Raw genomic sequence first — 19719 nt, 5'->3', positions numbered from 1 at the left:
TTTCTGTAGCAGTAACATCTATGTCCTGAAAACTAAAAGAACATAAGAAAGACTCCTGGTCCAGTAAACATTACTCCCTGAATATTTAAGCAGTTAAAGAATGCTTTCCTAGAATTATTGGCTACCTATGATCTCTTCTATCGGTTAAAACCAGAAGAAAAAGTCTCAGACAAAAAAGAATTCAATATTTCAAAGCTTTCTCCAAACCTTTCACCAGGCACAGAAGCCAGAATGTAAAAAGAGCTCTTCACGCCTGCAGAGCAGGTGGGTCCGGAGGTGTCCAGCATGCTGAAGGAGACAGCAACGAAGCAAACCATCACAGCATCAACACGAAAGAAAGATGAAACCTCCCTACAAGATCTTGGAGAAGGGTTTCATAGACAGAGAGGGGGGAAAGCAAAGAGTGGATAAAGAGGTAAATCTTTATATGCAGAAGATGCACTTTGGAGTGCCAGGTGACTATTTCATTGCTTCAAGAAAAAGGCTTCAAAAAGAAAGCTGCCTACATGAGAATCTGGGTAAACATATTTTGTGAAGGGCCAGTTGAGACCAACAGACATTCTATTAACTTAGATAGAGGAATTTTCCATGAACAAATTTCAAGGGGAATCCACATCCTCCCCTCAACATTCCTGAGCTTTGCTGCCATTTTCATACCTCATTTCTCTTCTCAGCTTCACAGGCAGAATCATTAGCAATGAAAAACCGAACTTTGACAGAATTCATTCTGCTGGGACTAACAGACATCCCAGAGCTTCAGAGTATCGTCTTCATACTTCTCCTCCTTAGCTACATAACCAGCATCTTAGGAAACCTGATGATCATCATCCTCACACTACTGGACTCCCACCTCCACACGCCCATGTATTTCTTCCTCTGGAACTTCTCCTTCTTAGAAATTTTCTTTATATCCACTTTCACTCCTAGGCTACTGTTCAGTATCTCAACTGGGAACAAGAGCATCAGCTTTGCTGGCTGCTTCACTCAGTATTTTTTTGTGATATTCTTTGGGGCCACAGAGTTTTACCTTCTGGCTGCCATGTCCTATGACCGCTATGTGGCCATATGCAAACCCTTACATTACATGACCATCATGAACAACAGAGTCTGCATCCAGCTAGTCCTCTGCTCTTGGCTGGCTGGATTTCTCATCATCCTATCCCCAATCATCCTGACCAGTCAACTGGACTTCTGTGCCTCCAATGTCCTGAATCATTATTTTTGTGACTATGGACCCCTCATAGAAATATCTTGCTCAGACACAAGACTCCTGGAGTTGGTTGACTTCATCTTAGCAGCTGTGACGTTGGTGGTCACCCTGGTGCTGGTGATTCTCTCCTACACAAACATCATCCGGACCATTCTAAGGATCCCTTCTGCTCAGAAAAGGAAGAAAGCCTTTTCCACATGTTCTTCCCACATGATTGTCATCACCCTGTCTTATGGCAGCTGCATCTTCATGTACATAAAACCCTCAGCGAAAGAAGGAGTTGCCTTCAATAAGGGAGTCGCTGTGCTCAATACATTAATTGCCCCTTTATTGAACCCATTCATTTACACTCTAAGGAATAAACAAGTAAAAGAAGCCTTCAATAATGTGACCAGAAAAATAGCACATCTTTATTCATTTTAGTGGCCTCAGAATCAGTGGAAATGTTGAATGATTCATTAAAGTTATGCCAACTGATAGTTTGACCTTGTGATAACTCCTTTTGTTAAAACTGTTTCTCAAATAAACTGACTGAAAACACACATCAAAATTTAGTTCTACGTCTGTCAGCAAGAGAAAGGTATTCAAAGAAGGCCAGCTCAGATATTTTATTTCCTATAGATATCTTTTAATGAAGAAGGAAAATAATATCTTTAGAGTACATACAAAACAGAAGTGTCTGATTAAAAATTGCTTTACTTGTCATAAATCTAGTGATCAGGTGAATGACTGTATCTACCTTCCATGAAGGGCTCTTTGTCTTATCAATCACTATCAAAAAGTTGTAAATATATTTTGTCAGAAATTCCTAGATACCTCCCAAGAGAGATTATTCATGATGCCACACACATAAAAAAATCTACTTCATAAAACGTTCTCAGGTTTTAAGCAATTTTCTTCTCCCTCCAGCAATTCCAAAAAAAAAGCCTGCATCTTTCTGACATCTCTTACAGAAAATGATTCCTACTGTAAAGTACTATATGGAATCTCATGTCCGTTCATAAGGACATTTCTGATCACCGAGATGAAAATGAAAACCACTACCAAGTAATCATTTGGACTTCATTTAAAAGTAAATTTAGGTGAAGAGATATCTTAGGTTATGTTGGCAATGATCTGAATCTATTGTAGCTGGAGTCCGGCAAAGTCCACCTGACTTTTACAGGATGCATTTCTAGATGAACCTGAGGAGGTTGGGCATGTTAGAGATGCTTCTTAGGGAGGCCTTGGGATGCTAAAGTCTATTAACTCTCCATAACTTTCTGCGTTTGGAGTCCCTTGGCTGCCTCTCTGACCCTGCCAATCATGTGATCATTGCTTCTGAGAGTTAACTGTCCTCTACCTCTTCAAGCCACCCATGAATATTAACAAGCCTAGCTCCATGACTATCTGTCCCACCATCATCCCCATTAAAGGAGAGCCGTCACTGCACTTTTTAGTGATGCTGTTGGCCCTCTCAGCAGTACATTTCCCATGACCTTGTGAATGATCTGTGCTGTGGGCCTTCCAATGGAACAAACCAGCTAATAGGCCTTAAGTTCATATGTCATGTACCTATTTCATTATTCCCACCTCCCTCGGGCTTTTTACTCCCTCCTTCACCAGCTTCCAGACAACTCAGGTATTTCCACATCACTGAGTGTTGGACATCACTTTTTCAGGCACTGAGAGCTATCCCAGTGTTGAAGTGGGGTCTCTGGGAGGATGTTAAATCCCACATCCTGAAAATGTGTTCCCAAGTCAATAAATTCTTGCTCAGTCAAGCCAGTCTTTCATTCTGGGACCCTGATCAAATCCTAGTCCCAGGAACACTTCTCTGACTTCTGTCAGAGTACAGAGCAAGCCAATTCTTTTCATTCCTTAGTGTATAGGTTCTTTCCTCTTTTACCAAGTCCAGCATTTCCTCAGCTGGATTATTCTGGGTTTAATCCTAGTTATCAGTCTGACATCTATGAGAGGAGTCGGGACAGCTCTTAAGGGGAACATCTGATGTCTTATAAATAGGAGACCTCCTCAACATCTTCCAGCTAGCCCTTGGTAGGGAATAGTGGCCACCTCTGCAAATCCAAAGTGCTCATAGCAAGCTGAAAAGTTAAAATCCTCAAAAGCATCTGCCCAGATATGTCTTTTCCACATTTTCTGTATCTATGTTTCCCCCATCATGGTCCTGAGCTCCATAAAGGACCTGCCAGAACTAAGCATTCAAATGTCTCTGAAGTTCTCTGCTGCTAACAAGTAGATCAACAACCCACTCAACTGTCTGTTCTCACCACAGGAGATAAGGCCTCTAACTAACCAACACATAGGTGAGCCCTCTAGCTGCCACACTTTGCCATTAACTGCTCGTTAACTGCCCTTAGATTCTTATTACCCTCTTCAGGGCATCAATACAACTTAGCAACAGTCAACTCTACGGTCTTTGTAGGCATTTTTTTCCACTGTATTTTTCTAATGCCTGCAACATCACATCTGCCACTGTCTTCCCCTCCACCAGGAGATTTTTCCAGATTAACACCAGTGAAAATTTAACAATGAGCCACTGCAATATATGCAAGGTAATAGCAGTCCACAATTGAAAGATTTCGAAGACTGTGGTGTACTGAAATTATTGATAACACCGATTAAAACTAAACTCAAGCAATTTCTAACTCAGTAGGTTTGATCTATCAATTATCAGCCTTACACACCAAAATAATGCCCTTTTCTGTGTACAAATACTGTTTACCTCAACTTCTACTATTTGGCTGTACTTAATAATAAACATGCATTCAGAAATTACAAGACACACACACACAAAAAAAGAAATTACAAGACACACAAAAAAACAAGAAGAAACAACCCATTAATAACAACATAAAACTTTGAGTCAGACCCAGAAGTGACACACATCTTGGAATTATCATACATGGACTATAAAATAATTATGATGCCAATGTTAAAATATCTAATTTTTTTAACAAACATGCAGAACCAGTTGGTAAACTTTAACAGAAAGAAAGTTTTTTGCAAGTATAATAGAATGCTAGAACTAGAAAACACAATAACAGAAATAAAGAAATTTTATAATGAGCTTATTAGCCTAGTGGACAGAGTTTAGGAAAAAATCAGTAAAACTGAAGAATGGTCAACAGGAATTATTCAAATTGAGTGCGAAGAGGAAACTGTGTGAGAAAAAAAGCAAGTTATTTTAAAGCAGTGAGACAATATTAAGCATTCAAAAATATGTACAATAGGGGTTCAGAATAACAGAACGGAATGAGGGAAATAAATATTTGAGGTGCTCAGTCACTCAGGCATGTCTGACTCTTTGAGATCCCTATGGACTGTGGCCCACCAGGCTCCTCTGTCCATGGGATTTTTCAGTCATGAATACTGAAGTGAAGTGACGTGAAAGTCGCTCAGTCATATCCAACTCTTTGCAACCCCATGGACTATGCAATCCATGGAGTTCTCCAGGCCAGAATACTGGAGTGGGTAGCCATTCCCTTCTCCAGGGGATCTTCCTAACCCAGGAATCGAACCCAGGTCTCCCACATTGCAGGCAGATTCTTTTTTTTTTTTTTTTCATTTATTTTTATTAGTTGGAGGTTAATTACTTTACAATATTGTAGTGGTTTTTGCGATACATTGACATGAATCAGCCATGGAGTTACATGTGTTCCCCATCCTGATCCCCTCTCCCTCCTCCCTCTCCATCCCATCCCTCTGGGTCTTCCCAGTGAACCAGCCCTGAGCACTTGTCTCATGCAACCAACCTGGCTGGTGTAGAGGCAGATTCTTTACCAGCTGAGTCATCAAGGAATACTGAAGTGGGTTGCCATTTCCTCCTCCAAGTGATCTTCCTGACCCAGGGATCAAACCCAAGTCTCCTGTGTCTCCTGCATTGGTAGATGGATTCTTTACCACCGAACCACCTGGGAATAATGTCAGATAACTTTCCAGTTGTAAAGAAACAAACAACATACCCAAGAAAACTGGAGAACTCACAGCAAAATGTCAGGATATGTCAATCAGTCTCTCTCTCTCTCTCTCTCTCTCTCTCTCTCTCTCTCCCTCTCTCTCTCTTCCTCTCTTTCCACGTCCCTCTCCCTCCTCCCTCCCCCCGCCCCTCTCTCTCTCTCTCTCTCTCTCACACACACACACTTAGATACATCAAACTCAAACTGCTAAAACAAAAAAGAGAATATGTTGAAGTCATTTAGAATTTTTTTACAAACTACTAAAAGAAGAGAATCTGAGACTTTTCAAATGAAATTATGCCAGCCAGAAGATAGTGGGATGCTGGCTTTAAAAACAGGGATGAGAAACTATTAACTCAAAATTGTATGCCTAGTAAAAATATCTTTCTAAAATTAAGACCAATATGTGAGAGTGCTTGGCTAAGATGGTACAGTAGGAAGACTGTGAGCTCACCTTCTTTCATGGACACACCAAAATTGCAACTATTTACAGTGTAATTATTGATGAAAAAGACAAGAATCTAGTAGAAAATATCTTCTCCAACTAAAGATATAAGGGTTGTGGGAAATAGAGATTCCACTCTTAAAGGGCACACACAAAATTTCACATGCTCAGGGAATCAAGGCAGAATCAGTGATTTGAAAGGGGCTTGGGTTAGATTCACCTACTCACCTTGGAGAGTATCCCAGAGAGTCAGGAGGCAGCTGGAGCTCACCTTGGGGACAGAGACACTGTAAGCAACCATATTTGGGAGCCTGTTCTATGACATGATGCTGACGCTGCCCAGCAACATTCGGGAATCCTCCCTCTAGTTTATCAGCACCAGGAACTTGCCCAATCAGCAGCGGGCAGGCTGTATAAGATCCCCTGAAGCCACAACTGCCCTGGGACATGGCCCTGTACTTGAGAGAATCCAAGACTGGCACCACACACCAGCATGCAGGTACTCCCGTTAGAATCCCCAGGGCCTTGCAGCCAGAAACTGCAATGTCCAACTAGTAAAAAGGCAATAGCCCTTGGACCACCTGTTGCCTGGTCCAACCCACCAGCCAGCCAGCTCTAGCCCTACAACCAGCCTCACCCACCTGCAGTCAGGTACCAGCTTCAAGACCCAGAGTTCTAACCCCATTGTCCAGCAGACTGACACACCAACTCCAGGACCACCAAGACCCAGCTCCACCTACCAGTGAGACAACACCAGACCAAGACCCCCTAGGCTCTTGCTGTACCCATCAGGGGATAGACATCAGCTCCAGGACCAGCTCAAGCCTGCAACCTGCTGTGGCAGGACACAGTCCACCCACCAGCAGGCTAGTGCCTGTCCCCAGACACCTTGGGCACTGGCCCCAGCCACCAATATGACAAGGGCAGCTCTGAGACACCTTGGACCCTCAGCCAGAAGCCCCAGTATCCAATCACACCCACCAGTGGGCCAAGACAAACTTTGGGACATCCCAGGTCCCACACCCAACTCTTTCAGGGAACAAACTGGCCTATCAGTGGGCAAACACCATCTCTAGGACCCCCAGGACCCAATAGTCAGAGATTCCAGGACCCAGATCCACCCATCACTGGCATAGCACTACTCCAGGGCCCTCTGGACCTCAGCACCCCCATCAGTGGTCTGACACTAGCCTCAAGTGACATGATAGATTACATGGATGTAATAAATATATATGGATTATTCCATCCAAAAGCAGCAGAATACACACTATTTTTCAAATGCACATGAAACAGTCTCCAGGATAGATCACATGCTGGGCCAAAAAACAAGTGAGAGCAACAGATCAGGAGTTAATTGCTATTGAAAAGACAGATTGTCATGCACAGTCCCCAAGATGGTGGGGCATGCCAGACCACGCAGAGTCACAGAAAGTAGTACCGGGGTCAATCGGGAGGCAGAGGGAACGAGGGGATAACGTGAGCAGGAGCCTCTATTGTGCTTTTCACGGGAAGGAAGGGGTAAGGCAGTGTAGGCAGGGTAGGCAAAGTAGACAAGTTCAGTGTTAGCTAGTCTGAATAACTTCTACTGGCTCTGAGTTTAGGGGCTGTCTCTAGTTGTCTAGCACCAAACCGGATATCAGAGCTCAATAAAGCTGATAGCTGTGGGTATGGGCTCTAGATTGCTTGGTTTACATATGAAAGGTATGCTTACAAGTAAGTAATTTCTTATCTCTAGGAATTAGCTGACCCTGAGAAGAGCAGTCTACCCACATGTCAAAACATCAGAATAAAAAGACATGCTGGGAATTCTCTGGTGATCTAACGATTAGGACTCATCACTTTCACTGCTGGAGTGCCCAAGTTCAAACCCTGATGGGGGAACTAAGATTCTTCAAGTAACATGGCTTGGCAAAAAAAAAAAAAGAATAAAAAGACATGCTTAAACACAGGGACTAAATTATTAGGGTCCTATAAATCACGTGAAGGAGTCTACAGTTTACTTAAAATGAGAAGCTATTGACCTATTACAAGATTTAAAGGAAAAAAATGATACCATCTGACTTATACTTGGAGAAAATCACACTGGCTGGGTGGAGACAAGAAATGGAACAAGAATGACTGTGGTGAGGGAGAGGGACAATCAGCTAGACTGCAAATTTAGCAGCAAAGATGATAAGAGGTGGTTGCTTGGGATTAAATTTTGGATGCAGGATTAATAGGCTTTGCTGAGAAATTGAATATGCAGTGCTATAAAATAAATGTATTAAAATAGACAATCAGATTGTTTATGTGGTCAACTGGGTGGTAACAGATTCCTTACTGTTGACAGGGAAGCTTGGGAGAGGAACAAGAGTTCTACTCGGGACATGGTAAGTTTGAGATGCCGCTAAGACATCTAAAGAGAGATATTCAGCTATATATACTGTAGAGGCCACGGTCAAAGATTTAAGTGTAGAAATCACAGGATTTAAAAAGGAAAGTTTTAAGAAGGAGAGGGGATCAAGCATGTAAATACTGCTGAGAGACTCAATAAGATAAAGACTGAAAATTATCCATTGGATTTGGTAGCATGAGGGTTGTTAGTGATCTCAATAAGAAAAAATCAGTGGCGTAATAGAGACAGTTGGAATGGGAGATGAAAAGAGGAGACCAAAGAAAAGAGGTGATCCAGGGTGTAGGACTCCATGCTGCCAGTGCAGGGAGCCCAGGGTGACCCCTCGTCAAGGAGCTAGATCCCACATGCCTCAACTAAGAGCTCCCCGGCCACAGCTAAAAACTCTTCACGTCACAACTAAGACCCGGTGCAGCCAAACAAATAAATAAAATTTCTTTTAAAGTGAAGACAAGCATCAACTAGAGGGCATCAAGAGTTGAGGGAAAGGCCCAGGCTATTCCAGGTAACACCTGTGTTCTATTCCCAAATTTCACCAATTTTCCCAGACATGTTAAACATTCATAAAACTTAATTCTTTGGGTAAAGACCCCACTAAGAACATCTGCAGTAATATGAGGTGCCTGAACATTGATGCAAACCCTGACTCTTTGCATGAACTGATGGGTAATGGGTTCACTGGAATACTTTCCATCTAAAAAGAAAACCAGGCATGAAAATCAATCTAATTCAACCACATTTCACTGTTATTAACTTCTAGAGTTTTCCAGAAGCATCTACATTTAACAAGGAGACAAGATTTCACACAGAAGAATGAATTGCCCATCATGAGATTCTAGATATGATGGGGGGAGACCCTCAAGTCTCATGTCCTTTGCGACCAAGGAAATCTTACAATGTGTGAGGAAACAAAGTTAGCCAGGAGAGGAACAGGTATGAGGAAAATGAAGACATAGCTTGGCAAAAAAAAAAAAAAATGAGGCTAAGGAGAGGAAAGAGGATGCAACACTCACAGGAGACTTAGACAGAATCACCAGCCCATGACACTATATTGGTTCAGAGTTACTCAAGGAGCCCCCAAGAGTCAGAGCTGCCCAGGTCCCCAGGGGTAGAGGTGTATCACCAGCAGCAGAATAACTGTGGAGCCACAGAGGTCAAGTCCCACAGAGGAGCAAGAAAACAACAGAACCCAAGCCTGTGCCCGTCAGCCCCACTCCAGCTGAGTGGCCATTTCCACCTCCCCAGGTACGCAGCCCACAGAGCGCCGGGCAGCCTTGGACCTTTCCTTAATAAGATTAGACCCTGCCCAGGGACAGGAAATGAAGAGGAACAGGGGATAGATCAGGACTTGCTCAGGGCCTTATGGGCGGTCTCTCTGGGCTGGAAGCTGATACCTGTACCTGGTCAGGGAGAAAAGAGGCCAGGGGAGGTTTCCCAGATCTCTACTACTCATTTGCAAAAATATGTGTTAGAGGTCACCAGCCTGGCCAAACTGGGAGAAGGGATGAGAAGGAAACAGGAAACCCTGGACAGTTTCTATCAGATAAAGCTGCAAATAATACAGCAGGCGAGGGTATGTATTCAGAATATGCAAACCTTTGAACGTGTACTGTGAGTAGCTGTGCTGTGGGGTGGGTCATGCCATGTGATAATTGTGCAATCATGTGATATGCACGCTTGTAGGGTGCCTAATAGGATGGGTTGTGTGTGGCTAAGTGGTGGGGTTGAGGCAGTGGCTAGTGAGTGCAGGTCAGTGTGATGACAAATGACAATAGGTGGACATTCATAGCCTCCACACTGTCTATGGTCAGTGTCTGATGAAAACAGGACATTCTTCTCAAGTTCTTACGGATGGTCCTCATCTCAGAGCCCACAGATGAACCTGGATGCATCCTCCTTTGCCCCTCCATGTGCTCCCCAAGAGAAACAACATGCGCACACAAACGCACAAACACTGCCCCATGCAGAGCTCCCATTAGTACTTCAGGCAAAAAGAAAAAATCTGAAAGAAAAAGACGAACTGCGTGACTATGCTTCCCAAGATTTCCCTGCCGATAAAGACTGCCCTCGAGACCTCTCTGGTGGCCCGGTGGCTAAGGCTCTGCACTCCCAGTGCAGGGGACCAGGTTTGATCCCTGGTCAGGGCACCAGATCCCATACACTGCGACTAAGACACAGTGCAGCCTAACATAAATAAATATTTTTTAAGAAGACTGCTCTCCTCCCCCATTTTCCCCATTTCCCAAATCCCCCAGTAGACTCCAGAAGCCCAGCCTCCAAGATGACAAATCTCCCCCTCAGAACTGCTGCCTATTCCAGTGCACCCTTTAAGAGCCTTGCTTCCTGCATTCAGGGCTCTCTGAGCTGACCAGCAGTGCGGCCAGCCAGCCACACATTCATCGCTCATCATCTGCCCATCTAGCCAGTTATCCACACTTACCTGTTGATCCAACCATATACCAACTAACTGACCAATTTATGTGTCTATCTGTCTGTCTTATGAAGATTTATGAAGGGATGATGGAGGCATGGGATGGGGTGGGCATCTGTCTTAAAAAGAGCTATGGGGATGGGGAAATGAGATGTTGTTGCTTCACAGGTATAGAGTCTTTTTTATTTCTTTGTATATTTTTTATTGAAGGATAATTGCTTTACAATATTGTGGTGGTCTCTGCCATACATCAGTGTGAATAAGTCATGATTATACACATAATTATGCATATATATATATATATATATATATATATATATACAGATATATATATGTCCCCTCCCTGTTGAACTTCCCTCTGCTCCATTCCATCTCTCTAAGTAGTCACAGAGCGCCAGACTGGGCTCCCTGTGTCATAGAGCAGCTTCCTGCTAGTTATCTATTTTACACGTGATATTGTATATAGGTCAGTGCTATGGCATAGAGTTTTAGGTTTGCAAAATAAAAAGTTCTGGAGATGTGTTGCACAGCAAGGTAAATGTATTTAACAACACCAAAGAACTGTATACAAAAAAATTGTTAGGGTGGAAATTTTCATGTGTGAGATTTTAAGCCACAATTTAAAATAAATTTTATCTTAAAAAGAACCTCAGCCCCTCTGTATGACCCAGAAGGACACCTTGGCCTCTCTGTTCCTCTGTGGGAGACTTTGAAAAAGATGACTGTGGCCTCAGGGTTTGTATGTCCCTGATGAGTGTCCCCACTCTGACAGCATATATGGGGATAAGAGACGCTGAAGAGGGAAACGAACAAAGGCAGAGTGGATACGGGGATGACAGGAGCTGAGGGAAAAGCGGGCAGAGTGGAGGGTGCAGGAGACACTTCTCACAGATGATTTCTCAGGGCAAAATGTCACTAGGGGACTGGGAGTAAAGAGATGCTCATGTCCGGCAGTCGTGTCCAACTCTGCGTGACCCCCATGGACTGTAGAGTCCATGGAACCCTCCAGGCAGAATACTGGAGTGGGTGCCCATCCCTTCTCCAGGAGATCTTCCCAACCCAGGGATCAAACCCAGGTGTCCCACACTGCAGGCGGATTATTTACCAAGCCGAGCCACCAGGGAAGGCCAAAGAGGTGTTCAAACCACGGCGAGGGAGCGTGAATCTGGGGGGCGGCCTCGGTGAAGCGCGGCGAGGGAGCGTGAATCTGGGGGGCGGCCTCGGTGAAGCGCGGCCAGGGAGCGTGAATCTGGGGGGCGGCCTTAGGGAAGCGCGGCGAGGGAGCGTGAATCTGGGGGGCGGCCTCGGTGAAGCGCGGCGAGGGAGCGTGAATCTGGGGGGCGGCCTTAGGGAAGCGCGGCGAGGGAGCGTGAATCTGGGGGGGGGGCGGCCTCAGTGAAGCGCGGCGAGGGAGCGTGAATCTGGGGGGCGGCCTTAGGGAATCGCGGCGAGGGAGCGTGAATCTGGGGGGCGGCCTTAGGGAAGCGCGGCGAGGGAGCGTGAATCTGGGGGGCGGCCTCGGTGAAGCGCGGCGAGGGAGCGTGAATCTGGGGGGGCGGCCTCAGGGAATCGCGGCGAGGGAGCGTGAATCTGGGGGGCGGCCTCAGGGAATCACGGCGAGGGAGCGTGAATCTGGGGGGCGGCCTCGGTGAAGCGCGACGAGGGAGCGTGAATCTGGGGGCGGGGCGGCCTTAGTGAGGACAGACAGGATGGAGGAGAGCTCCAGCTTTACTCAGGGAAGGAGGGGAGGTTGGGACTGCCACTTGTGCCAAGTTAAAAGAAATCCAAAATTATACAGTAGATGACAAGACCCATAAAAATGTCCACACTCTTATCCCACTCCCAAAAATTTCTCCCAAGGGAGTAAGTTAACAGAACCAACAAGAGACATACATGAATATAATATTTGCATCATTATCTAAACTATCCCCCAAAATGGAAGGATTTGAGTTGCCAGAATATGAGAGGTATTTGTTGAATGCTGGTAGAGAAATTCAACAGATGACTACAAGAGCTTTTAAAAAGATCCCTCAGAATGTTATGTGATCTCATGGCAAAATGGCTCTCAGAAGCATTGAAAAGGAAAGGGAAAAGACAAATTAGTATATACACTATGATTAAAAGCATATAAGATGGGTTTGCAGCGGGATAAAGACTTGAGGGCAATACACAAGTAAGAAATTTAACCAAGGTGGGAAAATCATAGATGACTTTACTCCAAATATTTCTTAAATATTTTAGTTGCAAAGATATTATTTTTAAAATCTAAAAACAGCACAATCTAGCCCACAGATTATTTAAGTGGATTGATCATCTGAAGGATTATTGACCACAGTCAAGAGGAAAAGGGACTCAGATACTCCTGTCCGAACTGACTACATGGAGTTCATCTCCCAGAAGCGTAGGGTAAGGCTGTTGACCTCACTGGAGATACAGTAGGTATGGTGGTTGGAGCCTCAGGTCCCAAGTTAGAATTCTGGTTCCACCATCCACTCTGTTATGGTGTGATCTTGAAGAAGTTATTTAAGCTCTTGGAGCTCTGGTTCCTTACCTGTGGTGACAGAATAATAGCTATCACTAGAGTCATTATAAAGTCAACTGAGATACTGCACAGCACGCAGCAACCTCTAAGTGTCAGCCACAGACTCAATAAATGACTTAAAGCCAAAAATACGGTGAGTGGACAAAATGAGGGTGGGGGGAGGTTAAGGGTCTGAGCAATGGGCAGAACTTAGAGAGTCTCCTGCTTAAAGATGAAGATGACTAGCTAATCTTCACATGTGGGGTAAATACGGGTAATACAAGGTAATACAATATGGGTAATACAAGCTCGGCAAATCTTGGGAACCCTGACTTCTCAAAGACTTGGGGCCAGTTCCCTGCCTTTGTCCAACTAACTGCGTCACTTTAAGCAAACCCCTTAACCTTTCTGTCCGTCAGTCCCCCGTCTTTATTAGTGCGTTCATTCATTTAATAAATCTTTATTTAACCGAACACTTGGCACGTGCAGCATACCATGCGAGTTGTTCTGGTGATTAAATTAGCCTCTAAGACAGTTGATAACTTAGTGACCAAGAGAACAGGCGCTGGAGTTAGAACTCCAAACTCTTGGATTTGAGCCCAAACTCTCTCCGTTACTAGATGTGTGACTTTGAGAAAGATACTGTCTGAGCTTTCATGTGCTCATCTGTAAAATGGAGAAAATAAAGGTTTCTATGTCATAGCATGATTGTGAATATCCAAGGGTTTCATGAATATTAAGTCTTTTAGCATAGTGCCTGGTGGGGACCCAGCACTGGTTCCCCAGCTCATGTGAAAGCATCAGCAATTGTGAAAACAGACAGCCCCCTATGAACTCCCCAACTTACCCTGTAGGACCTCACAGTGGAGACTCTTCTCTAGAAAGTGCTGAAACTGAGATACAAGCAATGTCTCACGAGAGCACTGGCGAAGGTTCTTTCTTCAAATATTTGAAGGCTGTCTGGTACAAAAGGGCTTTGACATTCTACAAGATATGAGAATTTAGCCAAGACCAATGAATGAACTTGTCCTACAGACAGAGGAGGCCAGTGCTGAAGGGGGCTACCTAAATAGACGGTGAGTTCCCCATGACTGCAGATGCTCAGAGACACTACACAGCATCCTTCTAAGATGTTGTAGATAACATCTGAGCACTGTCATGCTGAAACATATGACCCTTGAAAGTGAAAGTCGCTCAGCTGTGTCTAACTCTTTGCAACCCCATGGACTATACAATCCATGGAATTCTCCAGGCCAGAATACTGGAGTGGGTAGCCTTTCCCTTCTCCAGGGGATCTTTCCAACCCAGGGATCAAACCCAGGTCTCCCACATTGCAGGTAGATTCTTTACCAAGTGAGCCAAAAGGGAAGCCCAAAAATACTGGAGTGAGTAGCCTATCCCTTCTCCAGTGGATCTGCCCGACCCAGGAATCAAACCAGGGTCTCCTGCATTGCAAGTGGATTCTTTACCGACTGAGCTAAGAAGGAAGCCCTAATATGACCCTTAAGGTCACTTTTTTTTTAACTTTTTATTTTATATTGGAGTACAGTCAATTGACAATGTTGTGATAGTTTCAGGGGGACAACAAAGGGACTCAGCCATACATATGCATGTATTAAGGTCACTTTTAATCCTGAAATTCCATGGGTAATTATTTCTGATCAGCAGGAGCAGAGAAGCTGCCATAGGCAGGGAGAACTTGAGTTGAGCTTGAAGGATCAGTGGGATTTTAATAGAATGCTTAGAGACATTTCCTGCAGGGGGTACTGTCTATGGAAATGCATGGAGGCCTGGAGAACAGAGTACAGACAGCTGGGATGGAAGATCATAGGGCCCAGCTAAGAGGAGAGTAAAGTACAACATGCAACACGGCCTGTGGCTGCCCCACTCCCCTTACAAAGCAAGTGCCAGAAGCTGACAATCTATGAAAAAGATTCTGCAGTATCCCAGGTGGTGGGTGGTGGTGATGGTGGTGGTGGTTTAGTTGCTAAGCAGTGTGTGACTCTTGTGACCCTATGGATTGTAGCCTGCCAGGCTCTTCTGTCCATGGGGGATTCTCAAACAAAACTACTGGAGTGGGTTGCCATTTCCTTCTCCAGCAGATCTTCCCACCCCAGGGATTGAACCTACGTCTCCTGCACTGCAAATTGACTCTACTGCTGAGGCACCAGGGAAGCCTACAGAATCCCAAAGTAGGATCCAGCGGGGCAATATCATCACACACACAGTCACATCATTGCCTGACACTCTAAATCCACAGCCCACCATGGTGATCACTAGACATAGGCTTGGGGCAGTCCCTGACTGAGCCCACTGCTGAATCTGGGGTCAGGAGACCTAGATTCACGTCCAAGACGGCCACTCCCTCCACATAGCCTCCGACAAATTATTTGACCCCTCTGAGGCCCATGTGCATGCTAAATCTCTTCAATCATGTCTGACTCTTTGTGACCCTATGGACCATAGCTTGCCAGACTCCTCTGTCCTTGGGATTCTCCAGACAAGAATGCTGAGCTGGGTTGCCGTGCCCTCCTCCAGGGAATCTTCCCAAGCCAGGGATTGAACCCGAGTCTCTTATGCTTCCTGTAATGGCCAACGGATCATCCGTAAAGTGCAGACCCTAACTCTCCCAGTTGATTCAAGAGGGACTGAATGAAAAGTGCTTTACTAAATTACATAAAGGCCAATTGTTTCTGTATTAACATCTCTTTCTTGGCTGTACCATAGGCTCCAGCCTGAACTTATGGCTAAAGAAAATCAGACTCTGCCTGAATTCCTCCTCCTGGGATTCTCCGACCTCAGGGCCCTGCAATGCCCCCTTTTCTGGGGGGTGTTGCTGGCCTACCTGGCGGCCTTGCTGGGTAACTGTCTGATCATCCTCCTCACGCGGGCCAGCCCCACCCTGCACTCTCCCATGTACTTCTTCCTGCGCCACCTCTCCCTGGTGGAGCTACTCTACACCACCGACGTCATGCCCAGGACACTGGGCGACCTGGCCTTCCCGCACCCCCGTGCCATCTCCTTCTGGGGCTGTGCAGCCCAGATGTATGTCTTCATTGTCCTGGGCATCTCAGAGTGCTGCCTGCTCACAGCCATGGCCTATGACCGCTACGCTGCCATCTGCCAGCCCCTGCACTACTCCACCCTCATGAACTGGCGGGCCTGCGTGGCCATGGTGGGCATCTCCTGGCTCATGGGCATCATCACAGCCACCACCCATTCCTCCCTCATCTTCACCCTGCCTTTCCCCAGCCACCCAGTCATCCCGCACTTCCTCTGCGACATTCTGCCAGTGCTGAGATTGGCAAGTGCTGGGAAGCACAGGAGCGAGGTCTCTGTGATGATGGCCACCGTGGTCTTCATCATGGTCCCCTTCTCTCTGATTGTCACCTCTTATGCCCGCATCCTGAGTGCCATCCTGGCAATGGCCTCCACCCTGAGCCGCCGAAAGGTCTTCTCCACTTGTTCTTCCCACCTGCTTGTGGTCTTCCTCTTCTTTGGAACGGCCAGCATCACCTACATCCGGCCCCGGGCAGGCTCCTCTGTCACCAGAGACCGCATCCTCAGCCTGTTCTACACGGTCATCACACCCATGCTGAACCCCATCATCTACACCCTTCGGAACAAGGAGGTGACAAAAGCCCTGTGGCATATGGTGAAGAGGCAGGTTTCCTCACCCTGAAAAGACTCAGGGGTTGTCTGCTCACTCACTCACTGCTGCTCCTCCCAGCCCCCAGATGCTAGTTTAAAACCCAGCCGGCCAGAAACCGTGAGTGTGTGTGTGTGTGCGCGTGTGTGCGATCACACTCCATCAGTCATGTCCAACTCTTTGCAACCCCATGAACTGTAGCCTGCCAGGCTCATCTGTTCGTGGAATTTTCCAGTCAAGAATACTTTAGTGGGTTGCCATTTCCTCCTCCAGGAGATCTTCCCAACCCAGGGAATAAATTCACGTCTCTTGTGTCTCCTGAATTGGCAGATAGGTTCTTTACCACTGAACCACCTGAAAAGCCCCATGCAGCATCTCAAAGGGATTAGGCTTCCTGGCAGAAAGGATTGACATTAAAACAGAGAAATCTCAAACTTACCTCCTCTCCCACACCCCAGAGTCACTCTCAAAGAATGAGTTATTAGAGCAAGGCAGAATGGGAAGGAATGCTGACTATGGGGAAGAATACTGAACATCTTCTAGGTTGTTCTGGATCCCTGAGCAAGGTGATTGTCATGGCTATACCAGTCATCAGAGGTCCATGTCAGTCATGAAGGCACATGTCTATGTGGGTGGGTCCAACTAAGTGACCCACCTAGAGGCCACGGAGTTTACCTCGCCTTCATCTCCTTTCTCCCAGAAACACACTGCAATCTTATGCCTTGGATGCCTTTTAGAAGAGAGGGAACTCTTATCCCCTCAAAATATTCCACATGACTGTTCCTCCCTGCTTTTCCCCATCCTTGATTTCTGACATCATCCTTAACTGGTGATAACATGTCCAACTGTCCAGAGCATCTCCCCAGTGTTTGTCTTCCCCTGTTCGTCTCCAAACCTGTGCCATCAGCTTGATCCCGGACCTCCTTCTCCGGCAACTCAGACCATACGAAGCCCTGAGGCCATGCTGGATGGGAATTGGAAAGTGGACACTTAACAGTCACTGTGGCCATCCGGCATTGGACCCTCCTTCATTGTTAGAAGAATCCTTCACTTTAGAAGTCTGGTGGGGAGAAAACCTATCTCCTTCTGAGAGCTGAAAATAGTTCTTAACCCCCCACCCAGGTACATGACCCATTTCCACCAGCTGGAGGCACCATTGCCTAACTTTGACGGAGGCTCCAGTGCCTGCAAAAGGCAGAGAGCAGCCCCTCTCTCTGACAACAGCAAAGAAGTCTGCCGCTGAAGAAGCAAGTTCCTGCTGTAGAAGTGGCATCTGGTCCCTCGACAACATCAGTGGTTTCCTCGACGGACCAGCTCATGTTTGGGAGTTACTCCTGGTTGAGGGACTGATGCTGAAGCTGAAACTCCAGTACTTTGGCCACCTCATGCGAAGAGTTGACTCATTGGAAAAGACCCTGATGCTGGGAGGGATTGGGGGCAGGAGGAGAGGGGGATGACAGAGGATGAGATGGCTGGATGAGATGGCTGGATGGCATCACCAACTCGATGGACATGAATTTGGGTAAACTCCAGGAGTTGGTGATGGACAGGGAGGCCTGGCGTGCTGCGATTCATGGGGTTGCAAAGAGTCAGAAATGACTGAGTGACTGAACTGAACTGAACTGAACTGAAAGACTGATTTACTCTTTGGAGGTGTTTCTGGAAGGCTTCCTGGAATAAGTGACTTGATGTAGTATTTCCAACCTTCTTCACATTATGGCACACATAGAAAGTGCTCATATTTCAGGGCAAACTGAAGGGGATTTGGAGACATCTAGAAAGGACTTGCCCTTGGAGGAGGGCATGGCAACCCACTCCCATATTCTTGCCTGGAGAATCCATGGACAGAGGAGCCCGGCTGTGGGCTGCAGCGGGCTGCAGTCCATAGGGTCGCACAGAGTCGGACAGGACTGAAGCAATTTAGCACACACACAGAAAAGACTTGATGGAAAAAAACTCAACGCACCTTCTTTTTACTATATAATTATTGGGAAAATAAAATATATAATAATATGGAAGTTTTTAATGCAGGTTTTTCATAAGGCTTCCAAATAAAATATTTAAATGTTTATAAGGAGCTTGCTTCTGTGAACATAATTTTTATATTATGTTTTTGCTTGAAAAATGACTAAACACCTCCTGATCAAAATTTTTTATTTATTTTTAATTGAACTATAGTTGATTTCTTGATCAAGCCTTTAGAGTATTAATTTCTTAAAATAACTATGTTCATCATAAATGAAAACTGCTCACAGAAGTGGATGACAAAAAATGTAAAACCTTTTTCAAAGTCATTCAAAATTTTGCAACAGTTGAAATTATACCTAATTATATATTTATATTTACTAGCTCTTTCTTTTATTTTATTTACAGGGGTAATCTTGAAAATCCTCATTGATAATGAAAAAGAATTTCATATCCAATCATACTTTTCATGCACACTGAACATATGTAAATTGTTAGCACACTCTCTGTGAAGCCAGCTAGATACCACAAGAGGGCACATCACAGGGAAGAGACAGAAGATCCAGGACCACTGTGGAGGGCTGGACTCTCAGGAAGCCCCTTGAACTCCCCACCCTTCTACCCCGAGGGCCACACCGTGGGCTGTGCACCGCGTTTCATGGTCACATGGGAAGCCCGCCTCCTCCACAAGTCCCTCATCCACAGGGGGCAGCAGGACAGGCAGGAACTGGCTGCAGGGAGCAGGCATGAAGGTGGCAGAGCCCTCTAGCTGCCCCGCAGCATCTGTGATCTTCCCAGAGGAGGAATCAAATCCATACCCCCAGCACTGGACCACCAGGGAAGTCCTTCATCTTTGAACCTCACACATTACCCAGTTTGCCCTCAAGGTTTTCACAGCAGTAGTCCATTAAATGGGCTTCCCTGATATTTCATGGGGTCACAAAGAGTCGGACACGACTGAGCAACTGAACTGAACTGAACTGAACTGATAGCTCAGTTGGTAAAGAACCCGCCTGCAATGTAGGAGACCCTGGTTCAATTCCTGGGTTGGGAAGATCCCCTGGAGAAGGGATAGGCTACCCACTCCAGTATTCCTGGGCTTCCCTTGTGGCCTAGCTGGTAAAGAATCTGCTTGCAATGTGGGATT

At 45.8% G+C, this 19719-nt stretch overlaps 2 protein-coding genes across 2 annotated transcripts; both read left to right on the top strand.

Moving 5' to 3' along the window:
- Positions 1-697: 697 nt before the first annotated feature.
- On the top strand, positions 698-3449 carry LOC136166179 (olfactory receptor 6C4-like). Its single transcript, XM_065932213.1, has 2 exons — positions 698-1612; positions 3429-3449. Exons 1-2 carry the CDS (start codon positions 698-700, stop codon positions 3447-3449), a joined length of 936 nt encoding a protein of 311 aa, XP_065788285.1.
- Positions 3450-15701: 12252 nt separating this feature from the next.
- LOC136166178 (olfactory receptor 10P1-like) lies at positions 15702-16640 on the top strand. Its single transcript, XM_065932211.1, has one exon. It carries the CDS (start codon positions 15702-15704, stop codon positions 16638-16640), a length of 939 nt encoding a protein of 312 aa, XP_065788283.1.
- The last annotated feature ends 3079 nt before the right edge of the window (positions 16641-19719 follow it).

This window comes from Muntiacus reevesi, chromosome 4 (assembly GCF_963930625.1).
Source record: "Muntiacus reevesi chromosome 4, mMunRee1.1, whole genome shotgun sequence".
NCBI classification, from domain to species: Eukaryota; Metazoa; Chordata; class Mammalia; order Artiodactyla; family Cervidae; genus Muntiacus; species Muntiacus reevesi.
The sequence above is the reverse complement of the archived record's forward strand: the minus strand, read 5'-3'. Positions and strand labels throughout refer to the sequence as shown.

Coding starts and splice junctions, on each gene's coding strand:
- LOC136166179 (XM_065932213.1), top strand. CDS start 698: ATGAAAAACCGAACTTTGACAGAATTCATTCTGCTGGGACTAACAGAC. Junction 1,613..3,428: donor ATAATGTGACCAGAAAAATA/GCACATCTTTAT, acceptor ATGTCTCTGAAG/TTCTCTGCTGCTAACAAGTA.
- LOC136166178 (XM_065932211.1), top strand. CDS start 15,702: ATGGCTAAAGAAAATCAGACTCTGCCTGAATTCCTCCTCCTGGGATTC.